The sequence below is a fragment of the Amblyomma mixtum genome, chromosome 3 (assembly GCF_055824585.1).
Source record: "Amblyomma mixtum isolate Tamu chromosome 3, ASM5582458v1, whole genome shotgun sequence".
In the NCBI taxonomy this organism is placed as follows: Eukaryota; Metazoa; Arthropoda; class Arachnida; order Ixodida; family Ixodidae; genus Amblyomma; species Amblyomma mixtum.
The window spans coordinates 191477458-191491417 of NC_143014.1; the positions used below are offsets into that span (position 1 = coordinate 191477458).

Consider the following 13960-nt stretch of genomic DNA (forward strand, 5'->3'; position numbering starts at 1 on the left):
ATTTAGAAAAAAAAAATTTCGCTTTAAAAGGGACTTTTCATTGACTGCATATTGCTACAGACGCTGGTAGGGTGATGAAGTGTTTGGAACGAAGACGACGCTGAGGTGCGCACTTGTGTGCTGTGCGACTGTCCCAAGCTGTCGATCCTCTGCCTAGCAGATTACCTCTGCTACTTATAGCCATCACGTAACAATATTTTTAGATTTTCAGAAAGGATTCGATCTTGTTAATCACCAACTTCTTCGTTTTAAGCTCAGTGAACTGAACACTGACCCGAACATTCTTTCATGGATCGAGAGTTTTTGCGTAACAGAACTCAATTCGTCACTGCAAATAACACTCTTCACCATGCTCTGTTACCTCAGGCGTGCCTAAAGTGTCTGTACTGGGGTCGTTATTGTTACTAATTTACATGAATGATCTGCCAAACTCTATTAATAAACTTCACACTCAGGCTTTTCGCAGATGATTGTGTTATTTATTGAGTAATCAATTCCGTTCTAGACCCATCCTACTGCAATGTGACTTAGATAAGGTATCTAGTTGGTGTAACACTTGGCTTATGAAACTGAATACTAACAAATGTAAGGTTATGCATGTTTCACACCAGTCTGCTAATGTAAATCTTAATCCCTACCATATTTCAGGCTCTGTACTTGAGCAAGTAACAATGTATAAATATTTAGGGGTCATATATAACTGCTAACCTTTCATGGGAGGCGCATGTCGATCATATTGTTAACAATACTAACCGCATGCTCGGCTACTTGCGTCTTTTCTATGGCTCCATCTTCTTTCAAGCTACTACTCTACAAAACCTTAGTGGGATCGAAATTAGAATATGCATGCTCCGTGTGGGACCCGGGACTCGAAATTCTTACTAATCAATTAGAATCAGTACAGAACCGTAGCACCCGATTTATTTTCCCTCACTGGTAACGTAACTGCAATGAAAAGTACTTTAAGCCTTTCTAGCCTTTCCTTTCGTAGAAAACTCTCGCGAATGCTAACGTTTCACAAAATTTACTACCATAATCACCAGTTAAAATGGGATCTCCTATTTGCGCCATCTTTCAAATCACCTCGCACAGATCATCACCATAAGGTTTGCATTCCATACTGCCGGACCAATGCATATTTTAACTCACTTGTACCGAAGACGGCCAGCGATTGGAACCACCTGCCGACCATGGTTGGTACTTCTTTTCTCAGTTCTCCCTCTATGTATAGGTCATAAAGTGCTGTGGCGATAATCGACATCCCTGCTTAAGTCTCTTTTTAAAGGGGCTTTGAAAGGGTCTCTCAATAAAGTTGCGGTATGCTTGGGATATTGAAGGATGCCGCTTCACGAATATCCTCTGGCAAGAATTTTCTCAATGAGCATTGTATACGGAAATGATGGAGCATATTCTTATCCATATTAAGACCCTTCGTTCCATCAGTACATGAGGCTGCCATGAGATCCGCGATTTTCGAGATTTTAATGGGGTGCGGCCCATGCACGAAAGCGACTTTTCCACATAATTATTTTATGACTGCAGTGAAACTTAGAACATGTGTTGTCCATTTGTGCGACGACCCATATTTTAAGACAGGCGCTAATCGCCCGCGACGTTATTCTGAATAATTAAAGGCAAAAAGTGCATATAGCGATGCGACTGGAGCTCGATCGACCGTGATGACGGCCTGACCGATGGCCTGAAACGGCGCCCACCGCGCTTGGTGCGTGCTGCCGGCGGCTGTCAGTGAGGCGGCTACCGCAAGGCTACCGTGCGTGCTGCTCTCGCCTCCTTTTCCGCTCGCTTCGCTGCCGAAGGTGTTGCAAAAATTAGTTAAACCTTCACTTTAAAGCGAGTTATTCTGCTGTTGATAAACTAACAATTAAGATTAGGCTTTCAAGAACGACGGCTAAAAGCATCATCAGCTGTCTGACGCGAAGCACATTGCGCATAGCGTCACGGTGCTAACGGCGCGCGGTAAGAGCGAAGTGTACACCGCTCGCGTGGGTCCATTCACTTCTTGCCTATGGTAGCATTTTTGTTCTTTGCTGCAGCCTCTAGCCTACGCGCGGTAGCGGTACAGTGGTAACGGTTCCAAGCGGAGCCAACAAACGATCCGCGTGTCGCATGTGGATAGCTGTCGCAGTCTGGTTGCTCCGGCCATGCTTCCGGCTGTACGTGCCGCGCGGCGTGCGAGGAAAATTATACATGCAGTGGTTAAGGCGCTCGTCTACCGAGCCGGAGTACTGGGGTTCGAACCACCTAGTGGAGATCAGTGGTTCGAACCCGACCGCGGTGGCCGCGTTTCGATGGAGGCGAAACGCAAAAGGCGCCCGTGTACTGTGCGATGTCAGTGCACGTTAAAGATCCCCAGGTGGTCGAAATTATTCCAGGGACCTCCTCTACGGCCCCTTTTTTTTTCCTTTCTTCTTTCAGCCCCCCCCCCCCCCCCCCCTTTTATCCCTTCCCTTAGGTGTCCACCAACGTTTATCTAAAAACGTTGGTGTCCACCGAGATATGCAAGACAGTATTGCGTTACTTCCTTTCCTCAAAAGCAATTATCCAATTTTATCTTTCCCCACTTTTTTTTTTTTTTCAAATTATCGGCTGCCAAATTGGGACAAGCGACAATTTTCAAAAAAAGTAGAAGCAAAATGAGACAGCAAACAGTCACCGTCTCGATACAAAGATGCTGCTGGCAAAATATCACGGGGGCCGACAACCCGAAAGCCAGGAAAACGAACCTTAGAGAATAAAACGCAAATGAACTGTGCTTGACGCAACCTTAGAATCTACATCATAGCATGCATCACGAAGCATGCATCATAGACTCGCGCTACAGTGAACTGTACTCGCGCTTCGAGAAATTTTAAAAGTAGGCGCAAAGAAAAGGCGAGTGGAACTAATACTGAAAAAAACTGCCTTAAATATACTGCTGGTACTTTAATTGTAATATTATTGTAACAATAAATAAATGTCTATATTTTTATATTGATAGCTATTATTGCAGTAATATGGCTTTCCTTTCGTTTTCTTGTTTCATATGGCCGTTAACGCTGTTTCACAAGTTGCTGGGTGTGGAGTATTCGCCGTTATGGCGGACATTTGAATGCTGGAGTCCCTCCAGCATAGGTTGCTGTGGCTGTTGCTTACGGACTAACGTCTTTTTAAAAGCTCCTAGATATTCCTCCACTAGAAGCCCACTAGCATCCGTGTTTTAAAAATGGACAATCCCGGATCAAACGAGAGCACTGCGGCTGAATCAGGGCGCGAGTAAGTACTGCGTCGTTGGTACGTTAATCATTGGGGATGTAGCTCAACTTCTCGCCGATTCAACTTTCTCATTAACCTTGCAACACTCTACTGCTGGGATGAGTGCAGTTTTTGGCTTTGTACTTTTGTTTTCATGCATTTGCTGCTGCTTTCATGCTGCTGCTGCTATCTGCTGCTCTTCTTCTTCTATCGTCGTTGTGAATTTGTAAATTAAGGTCTGCCTTCTCTTCAAAAATTGCATGAAACTGCACTTCGAGAGCAGATTTATTCTCTGCATCCATGCCGGTAGCTAGGCAGCCTTTTCATTCTTTTTTTTTTTTTTTTTGATAGCTGTGCCCAGTTTGCCCTAGTCTGACGTTAAGTCCGCAGCCCTCAATTTCAAATTATGACGGTTCTCTTACGCTTAGGATAGTCTTTCTATTTCGTACAGCCTGCTGATTTTAATCTCCAAAATGACCTTATTAATGCAAATTCTATCATAATGAGCCTTGTGATCTATCGGCGACACTTTTCTGATGCTCGGTCTTCGCGCGGTTCGTGCCTTCGCAGAGAGACAGCGTAGATCCCTCTGTGACTAGACGTGGTGGTTCGGCGATTCCCCTCCAGAGGGATTAAACTTTGCGTGCGGTGGTCTATCCCGCGGTTCGCGAGTAGAAGTGCGCGAAAGATAGGCGGAACAAAAAACTGTAGTCGCAGTGGGAAGTAAAATTGCACGAAGGATAGGCAGCCCGTACAACACGCTTGTCACAGTAGGGAGTCATCTGCGCAGGCGCAGAAGAGGACCGGAAGTGTTCGAGCGGATATATTTATTTATATATAAATGTTTTTTTTCCTCTCCGCATCTCGTCTGCGTCATATACCGGTCAGCCGTCGCAGGCTTTCGTGGGAAGATTTGTGTCTGCGTTCGCTGCGCCTTTCAATCGAAGTGAATGCTGGAAAGTGCTGAACGCAATGTTCGCCGAAGCTAGGGAAGAGCGTTGAATACTTTTAGGCAGGGATCGGCTTTTGCCGCGTTCAGCACCGCAGTGATCGCTTCGTCGCGATGTCCTCCAAGGTATTGGTACGCTCATAAGTACAGATTTAGTCTCGGTGTCACTAGTTCTGGTTTTTAAGGTTGTGCTACTTTCGAGACTGCTTGTGAACGTTTAAGTGTGTCGTGCACGTCATCCTGAATGAATATGAGTTGGTTGCTTACCTAACAGGTGCTGCACTCTTGAGAGGCCTACAGAAAGAAGTATTAGTTGAAGTGCCGTGATTGTTTTCGAAAATGTTTGTATTCAGTCAATGCCATGAACTAGCTGGTCTGTGTACTTAAATACCGCATACCTTAATGAAATGAAAAATTTTAGGAATGAGCATTTGGCATGCGATGTGCACAAGAACATATTCTTTTGACCGTGCAGTCTTGTTTTCATCTGAAATTCTGCTTATTCAATACCCAAAATTGTAGATTTCTGTAAATTGTGAAAAATAGCCTTTGTTGCACTACTTATGTAATGTGCTTTATAATGTGCTGTTAAGTACTGAACCTTGCATTGTTCAGAAAAAGGGTTGTTGGTGCAAAACCACGAGCTCATGCACCTTTGAATTTTGTGCAGAGGTGGCATTTAGAGGTAACATTCAGTTGGGCGAGTTGGTATAAGTTCTGTTGGAAAAAACAGCACTCAAAAGACAGAGGACCAAAAGAAAGAAAGACACAGGACATTCCGTGTCTTTCTTTCTTCTGGTCCTCCATCTTTTGTGTGCTGTTTTTTCCAGTATGGCATTTAGTTGTCGTTTTGTTTACTGTGTTGGTTTTGTTTGCCAGTTTTCCTCTTTACTTTGAAATAAATTGAAGCATAGCATCGTGTATGGTAATGCTGGACGGGAACAGTAGTATTCCTCAGTCAATGAAATGTTGCACTGTTTGCCACTAGAATAGCCGAATTAGTGGTGCAAAGGTCTTGGTGGTTTACTTTCCTTGCGAGTGGCGCTTTGTTGAATGTTCTGTGAAATTCTGCTTCTTGGGGTACTTGCATTTGTTAGACTTGCTTACTGTTATACTCACAGTGCCCTGGTGGCATTACAAGGGGTATGCTGCCGCGTTGGCTCAGCGGTTATGGTGCTCGGCTGCTGGCCCAAAAGACGCGGGTTCGATCCCGGCCGCGGCGGCTAGAATTTCTTTAGAGGAGAAATTCTAGAGGCCCGTGTACTGTGCGATGTCAGTGCACGTTAAAGAACCCCAGGTGGTCGAAATTTCCGGAGCCCTCCACTACGGCGTCTCTCATAGCCTTAGTCGCTTTGGGACGTTAAACCCCATAAACCAAACCAAACCAAACCATTACAAGGGGTATGCAGTTTAAAAAGGACTGCATGCAGTGATCTATGTGCATACATGTAAAAAAGTGCAGTTGAAGGAAAATGGTGATGAAAAAGATTACATTTATAAAAAAAAAGGCATTCAGTAGCTTCATTGTCATTTAGATGTGCAATAGTAGCAGGAAGATAGTGTTATTCAGAAAATTTTGCTAGCAAAATGAATTCTCGGAAAGAAGCTTGTTCTGCTGTTATAATCCGTTAACCTTAAGCACATGATCTGCTCGTTTTCTATATTTGGCCAAAAAACATGCTGTGATCTATGCCAATTTATGAAATATTTTGGGGAACAACTTGAAGTTTTGTTGTCATTGCTGAAGGGGCGTCCGTCCCAGTGCTTGTTTTGCAGTGGCTTAGCTAATCATCGTTATCAGCAGGGTTACATCCTCTGCAGGACAAACCCGGTGATAACCCTGTCCTGTGATAGCGGAAGGCCCTCTGTTTTTGGAAAATTTCATAACATCATCTTCCCACCAAAATAGGCTAATATTCGTTCGGCATTTATCCAGCATATACCATGCTGTCAGAATTTTGTGCTCCTGAGCTTTTCTCTGTCACTTTACATTGGTGGGTCCCAGGCTATGCACTCACACTCTCATATTGACTTCTCGTAGCTTTTAAACACTACCGAGTTGCAAGAATATTTTGATGCTAAAATTTAACATCTGACATGCCTTCACTCTATTGAAATCAGTGTTCCAGTGCCAGCACATTAATGGTGTCAGAAAGATGCCTCGATATTTGCGTTTCAGTACAGCATGTTGTGATGAATTGTTTAATTCATAAATTTTGCATAATTTCTTAAATTTATTTCGTAAACTTTTTGTAAAAATCTCTTTGGGGCAAAGACTAAAGGCAAGGCTTTTTGTAGATTAGAGGCATGTGCTGTTTCCGAACGTTGTGTTATACAAAACATGCCTTGAAATGCCACCTCTGTACTTTGATTGCAAATCATCTTGAGGTTGATAAGCACAGCAGTGCTTTTAGGACTGTTTCTATTAGCTATTATTCTGGATGCTTAGGCATTTAGCTTTCTCCTGGGATGCTTTTTCTATATACCTATAAGCGCTTTCGATGCAGTACATCATAGAGTGAATGCTCACTTCAACTTCAGTATTACTGGTGGGAAACAAACCACTCTTAAATAAACTACTCCAAACAAAAGTCACATGCCCAGAAAAAGTTCATGCGAAAAGAAGCACCGAAAATGCCTGTAGCATGCTAAAAGTGACAAATGTCACCAGATTTGGTTGGTTGGTAACAACTTTATTTAAATGTCACCAAATAAAGCCGAACATATTAAGAATTCAGGTTAAAAGCTTTCGAGTTCCACTTTTGTTGTTTCCTGTCATCAAGGTACTGCCACTTATCAGTACCATCTGTTGATACTTGAGGAGAAGTTACTGGTTCTTTGAGAAAATGCTAATTTTGTGGCTATTTCTACAGTCGTCGTGGTGCTTGTGCAGCCTATTAAATTCATTAGAGTGTATAGTTTACCTTGTGGCACCTGTTAGTGTGAAGACTGAGGAGTTACAAGTGAACCTTGAAAGCTCAGATTAACTTTTGCTTCAGAGAGCTGCTGCTGTGGCAAAGTGGATAGTTTTGAGAGGAAAGCAGACAGCAAGTGTCAGTGTCCCTTACTGAGGACAAATTGGAAGTTGGCCTGTATCGATTGATTAAATTGTTTTAATGACAAAGATGGCACTTTCAATGAAAACAGAGCTTTTATAAGCTAGAAAATACCAACAACCGAAATAAGGTGTCACCATCACCGGCTGATTTGCCATGTAAACTGCGTGCATCAGCACCGAGTTTTGTGTACAGATCACAAGATTGCGGAGAGCACTTAAGGCTGCTTATGTGCTTTTAATGCGAAAGCATTGTGTTTTTTTATTCGTTATTCGTTTTTGTTTTGTTTTTTAAATTTTGTTCTCATACTTTCTAATGACACACCTACTCATTAGCATACAGTCATATGCTAGGTTCACCTTTGTTCGCCAAGCAGCAACGCGGTTTCGTGGCCTACGGGTTGTGTGCTCGCCTCGCGGTCTGAAAGTCCTGGGTTCAATTCCTTGCACGTTCGGAATAAATTTAATTTTTCTTTGACACCACAGTGCCATCATCTGGGGATTTTGCCGGGTTTCTTTGCCGATGAGCCATATAATGTTTTCGCATTAAAATTTATTCTACACCACAATTTGCTTCAAAACGGTGGTGACCAGTCCTTGGTGTGGACATTGCAAGTTTGAATTGAGTGGTGGGAGAATTTTAAAATTCAATTTTTTCAGCCATAAATGTTTTTTTTTTTTTTTGCTGAACAAACCTCAATATATCTAGAAAGAGCCAAGGAATCGATTTTTAACAACAATATTTGGTTGCAGTTGGCCTCATTGTCCCTCATTAAGTTGGGTTCTCCGCAGTGCACTTTGCACAGCTGATGGCAGAACAGGCAGTTTTCAAAGCAGGAAATATAAGTGTAGTTCATGCATTTTTTGATGTAGCAGATGTTGAAGAAACCGTGGGCACTCCTCAGGCATCATAACGCGTAATTAGCATTTTAGTGTTTACTTCTGGCCACCGGTGCTATTGCTTGTATGAAGTGCATTGTGGAGAAACCAACATAGCAAATGAGGGAAATCTCTAATTGCAAGGCATTTAAATTTAACTTGGACGCGATCTAAGCTCTCTTCTCGGGGAATTGGACCATCAATGACATCAGTGACTGTCAATGACATCAATGAAGGAGTTGGGGCGCAAGTTTTGGGGCTCGCAAGAGAAGTGTTTTCTTTTTACTTCACAGAGACACCAAATATGATTGACAGAAAATGACTGGAACACATTTTAGTTTTGAAACCTACAAGTTTGAGATAGCTGAAGATACTAGACTGCTCAAAGTAACTTGAATGCAATTTACAACAGTCGCTAAATAGTTTGTGTTTCTGTTTCGTCTTTATGCAACCCTAGTAAAACACGCACAGAAGGAGGGAAGTTGTGAAAGCATTTTACAGTGAAATTCCAATTGAATGAACATCACTTGATTGAACTTTCCAGTTGGATGTTTGTGAAATCCCACCTCAAACCCCATTGTATCCAATACAAATTATTTTCATTTGAATGAATTTGAGCACTCTGCAACTTTCAGCTCTGCAAACGTTATTGAAATCATTGACATACCATATGACATACCATATTTTCCTGTATATAAGTTGCTGTTTTTTTTGTTTTCTTTTTAGAATTTTTCGTCAGTGTGTTTTGTACAATGGTGCTACTTATATCCAGCAGGCCGCCGTGGTGGCTCAGTGGTTATGGTGCTCGGCTGCTGACCCGAAAGACGCGGGTTTGATCCTGGCCGCGGCGGTCGAAATTCTAGAGGCCCATGTGCTGTGCGATGTCAAAAAACTTTTTTGTAAACCGCCGCGGCTGTGCATTGCAAGGAAATGCTTGAACAGTGGGCATTTTTCTCGGTTATGGTTTTTTGCGTAGATGCTCAGCTTGTGGAGCAGATTTCGTCACAACTGTTTTATATATTTTGACCCTGTTTGTTTTGTTGCACTCCTAGGACCGTAGTGCAGATCAAGACATTCTTTATTTTTTCAGATTTTTAAATTTCAATTTCTTGTGTGAAATTTACCTCTCGCTCTAGATATCTCAATGCACCCTGCATTGCAAAAAATTAAAAACTGAAATTTGTGCTTTGTAAAAAAAAATCCAAGAATGTCTTGAACCAGTAAACCAGCATACCAGTAAAAACGCAATGAATGTTGAACCAGGTTTCTGCCACATTTTCTTAAAGGTGCACTGAAGAGGATTCTGAACTTGTCTTTTTGCCGCGGCAACTCGATCTACACGTTCCTAGCATTCTTACAAATTGCAACTTATTGCCCTGTATGGCCGATTTCCCCAATTAAATCGAATTAACGTCCGGCTCCCGCCCTTTTTTTTTTAATTCTCCCTCGTACGATGGGCAGAGTCGACCAACACGTGAGGTTCCTTTCAGCCAGCTCCGTGGAGGCTTTGCTTTCGCTTTATTTTGTTTTTTAGGTTTCCATGAATAAATAGTTTCATTCGCAGATAATATAGTCGCAAAATAAGCCCGCAGAAATAAAAATACGCGCGGACTATTTGCTACTACAGACTACTACGTATTACTCCGCCGATGGCAGAGCGGCAAGCCGCCACGGGACTGGGTGAAAGGCACTCCACGCGTTGGTCGACTGCGCCCACCGTACGAGGGAGAATAAAAAAAAAAAGGGCGGGAGCCGGACGTTAATTCGATTTAATTTGGGAAATCGGCCATACAGGGCAATAAGTCGCAGTCTCTAAGAATGCTAGGAACGTGTAGATCGAGTTCCCGCGGCAAAAAGACAAGTTCAGATTCCTCTTCAGTGCACCTTTAACTCTGCAGCCTTTTTTCACAAGATTTGGAAGAAAAGTGGAAAAAAATTTTCTGGAGATAAAACAGTGAAATTTTGTGAATAGTCCTACAGTTATTTCTAATATGCTATAAAAATTTCATGCAAATACATCAAGAAATAAAAAAAAAATTGCTGAAAGTCTCGTTCCCTCTTAACATTAAAAAATGAGAAAGAAAATAAACACACAGATCGTATTATATTCTCCATCCACATGGCCATTGTAGGGTTAAATGCCTTCATTATATAGGTACTGCAGTGTGAAGGCGAGGGTGAAAGTACCAGAAAATGGTCCTAGAACATAGCATCTAATTGCACAATGAGATGGCTGCAAGTTTCGTAGCCCAGGACCTTTTACTGATATAATAGTCAGCCTCTAAAAGTTTCTTTTTTATATTACAGATGAGTTGTATGCCACCTTTCACTTCAGTTCCTCTTTTTTTTTTTTCAGCTCTAATCTCGATGTACCAGTGAGTGCGATGGAGGCGGCGGCAACATGTAAGCTTAACCGTTTGAGTTTTTGTTTTTTTGTAAGTTGTTAAATTGGTTAAGTTTTTAGTTAGTATATTATTCCAGAGCATTTTTTCATGCCTGCAGGCGTTGACCAGGGGGTGACCCTCATTGACTTTCTTTTTTGTTTTGTTTAAGTAGGTTCTCTCCGTGCCATTGCGAATCAAGACAACACATTACGGAAGTATGAGCAGGTGAGTCACTGCACTTGCTTTTGTTTGTCATTTTAGCTTTTTCTAGTCATCTGTTGTGCACTGTCATGTTTTATGACCTTTGATTCCACATAGCTGTAATGTAGACGTATGTATAACCCAAGGTCCCCAAAGACGCTTCCACATGAAACATTCTATTGTCTTGCACTTGCATTTAGCTCTTTCAGAGTTGCCCTTATACCCGTGACGCATACCATGGGTGAAAGTTAATTGGTGTAGACTGCTAGGCTGAAGAAGGCAGGATATCAATGTTCCTGATACACAAGTTTGTGAAAAGTTGTTAGAAAAGGTATAGTCTGCATCCCCTTGGCAGAAACAAACCTGCATGGTGCATAGGAGACCCATTGTGGTAGCGTGCATGTGTTTGTCCCATGGCATTTAGAGTACAGGGCAGTGAAGTTATTTTCTCCTGCCTGGGCAAGCTTAATGGGTTCTATGCATCTGTTACTAGAAAATTGGAATGAAAGGTAAATGTGTCATAAAACATGTCATGTATTTTGTGCCTTGCGCAAAGGGAGTTGTGTACATGAATGTTCTTTCTTATAACCTCGTTTATATAATCTACACGGAGCAGTGCTTACCTCTTTCCTTACCGCAAAAAAAAAGACATAAATTTTGAGTGTTTTAAAAAAATAATTATTATTTCTTCAAGAAGTGCTAAATGCGCTGCTCATTGTAATACATCAAACTGTAGTTTATTTATTACACTTCTGAACGAAAAAAATGACACAGTTGTGTGTGCAGAACTTCCAAAAACTTCGAAAATTTATTGGTTGAATATGCTTGTAACACAAAAAAAGAATACAAGCAAAACAAAACCAAGCCGCTGCACTTAGCCAGAAATCGATTACAAAGAAATTGAAATATGCAAAACATTGTACTTGTACACCAGAGAAAGCAGTCATGTGAGGACATGAAGTGGAGGTAGATGTGGGATGTGCTGCATGTTACACTTGTTCTGAGTTATGTTCTTTTTTTTTTTAGCAGAGCTTGCAGTTGCTACTTTTTTCATGTTTTTTTTTTTCGGTTGGGTAGTGAATGGGTTCTATGGGTGAAAAGGGGGCGTGGCCTTCCTTGACATCATCGTAATCAAAAATCTGCTGGAAAATTGGTAAATATCTTGGCAGTATGTTGCAAACAACTTGAAACACCAAATAAAACAACTCTCAACATTTAAAAATCAAGTGGACTACATAAAATACAACATGAACGACAAAACGCATGGAAGCATTATGCAAAATGCTTCCACACAGAAAGAGCACCCCCACAAGATGCCTTCTGCACACCGTCTCGTAAAGTTGCATGGAAGCTGTCTTGCGAGAGCACGCTTTCTTGAGGGAAAGCTCTCATGCTGATACGGAAGAAGCAGGGCATCATCGCGCCTACATGGCTGCAGGTCTCGGCCTTACGGTCTCGGCATCACCCATGTGTTGCCCCCCCCACAAACTAAAGAGCGCGTATGCTTGAAGTGAACTCGCTTGTTTACTTGGGGCTTCAGACATGGGGTTGCAACATGCATTATCGCAGCGCATTGCCCGCAGTGTAGGAAAGGCACGTGGTGTGTCTGCTTGTGGCATTGGTAACAGCTATGCTGCAGAAGGAGCGAGATAGGAGAGAGAGAGAGAGAGATGCACGGCTATGGTGCTGGGTACTTAGAGGTGCACAGAGCAGGATGGAAAGCAAAGATCAGAGGAAAACACACGAATAGCAGACACTGGGGTATACAGTGAGAAAAAAGAAATGGTAAAAAAAAAAAACTAGACCAGTGCCATTTTCGAGTAGGAAGACGTGAACATATTTTGTGCTCTCAGTCTGCAGCTCATGTCATGACCAGCGCAACAAATGCCCTATTGCTCTCTGAAAAAGCTATTTTATTCATTCTTTTTTTAATGTAACACATTTGGACACACCTAGCATGCTCATCCGCCTTTTTTTTAGGGGCACTTCTGTTTAGATGAACTTCTGATAAGACGACCAATTTTTTTCTAATCCCTTCAAGTTCGTCCTAAAGTGAGTCTACTGTACATGGATCATCACATGGTATTCGCCTACGGCTGCTAAATAACTTATAATTGAATTTCTTCTCTCACCTGTTTTGGTTTTGGTCTCAGCAGCTGAGCGATGGCTATTATGTCAGAGGTTACTAGAGGCATAAAAAAAAAAAAATGTAATCACTGCTTCATTATTTTAATTCACTACATTGTTAAAGCCAGCCTGCCTCATGGAATTGTAACAGGTTCAACCACGTGGTGGCGCACCTGGCTCCTTGGTGTGTTGCTCTCTCCGCAGGTAGCTTCATTCCATTGCTAGTGTAGCTGGTGCCATCTGTGGGAGCTTCTTGTAACAAGCCATGTCTAGAATATTTATCACAAAAACTTTTTTTTGCTTTCTAATGTTGAAGGTTGAAAGTTGTGTAAGAAATATGCCTTAAATAACATAATATTGAGAACATAGCACGATTTGAGAGTAAACTGTTAACTGCAAGCAGGCACTACATTCTGTTGCATAGAAGACAAGGGATGTTTTGGCTCCATGGCTTCCACTTCATTGCCAGAAAAAGTTGTCGGGGAGTATAGTGTGCCCAGCATGGTTCATTTCCTTTAACTTTGTTCCATCTCGTTTTAGCATTATGTGAAAAAATGCTTTGAGCGGAATATCTGTAAAAGTTCACTGTAGTTGTTGGGTAGTGTTGTGTTGTAGTGACTTGCACTAATAAGTCTGACCACCCTGTGCCACTGCAACACAGCTCTTCACTCCATCACTGAACATGCGGCGTGCAGCACTGTGGAAGCCACTGGTGGTCAACCGGCTGGAGTGCTGTGCTCTTGTCAAATCTGTTTCTGTGTGGTATTCTATTTTGCACCAGAGCGGTAAATTGTCAGGTTCTCATTGTAGGGACATGAATATGGTTGTGGACATTTGACTTTTTTTTTATTAATCTGTCTTTTTAGTTAGTAATAAAAAATAGTCTTGTACTTGGGAGTATTGGTATTCAAATAACAATGTTCCTGCTTTTTAATTGTCTAATCATTTGATATCTGATCCGAAAGCCTAGGTAGCTGGGGCTTCATCAATAAGACATGCAGTATTCTTTAGAAGGTGTATGTGCGCAAAAAAGCCTGATACATGTGGTGCATGCACATGCGGGAATGTGTGCATGCACTCCCCCCCCCCCCCCCTCCACACACACACACAAAC

General features: G+C 42.1%; 1 protein-coding gene across 8 annotated transcripts in view; it reads left to right on the top strand.

Annotated features, from left to right (window-relative positions):
• The first annotated feature begins 3085 nt into the window (after window positions 1–3085).
• LOC149353066 (uncharacterized) overlaps window positions 3086–13960 on the top strand; it is an 83534-nt gene continuing 72659 nt past the window's right edge. For 3 of the 8 annotated variants that reach the window (XM_089582264.1, XM_089582271.1, XM_089582266.1), the window contains exons 1-3: window positions 3086–3273; window positions 10492–10538; window positions 10689–10744. In XM_089582264.1, the coding sequence (XP_089438390.1) occupies window positions 3224–3273; window positions 10492–10538; window positions 10689–10744 (153 nt within the window). In that variant the 5' untranslated portion in view covers window positions 3086–3223. Of the gene's footprint in view, window positions 3274–3981; window positions 4334–10491; window positions 10539–10688; window positions 10745–13960 lie in introns of those variants that run through there. The other 5 variants (XM_089582265.1, XM_089582268.1, XM_089582267.1 and 2 more) reach the window with 5 other exon arrangements.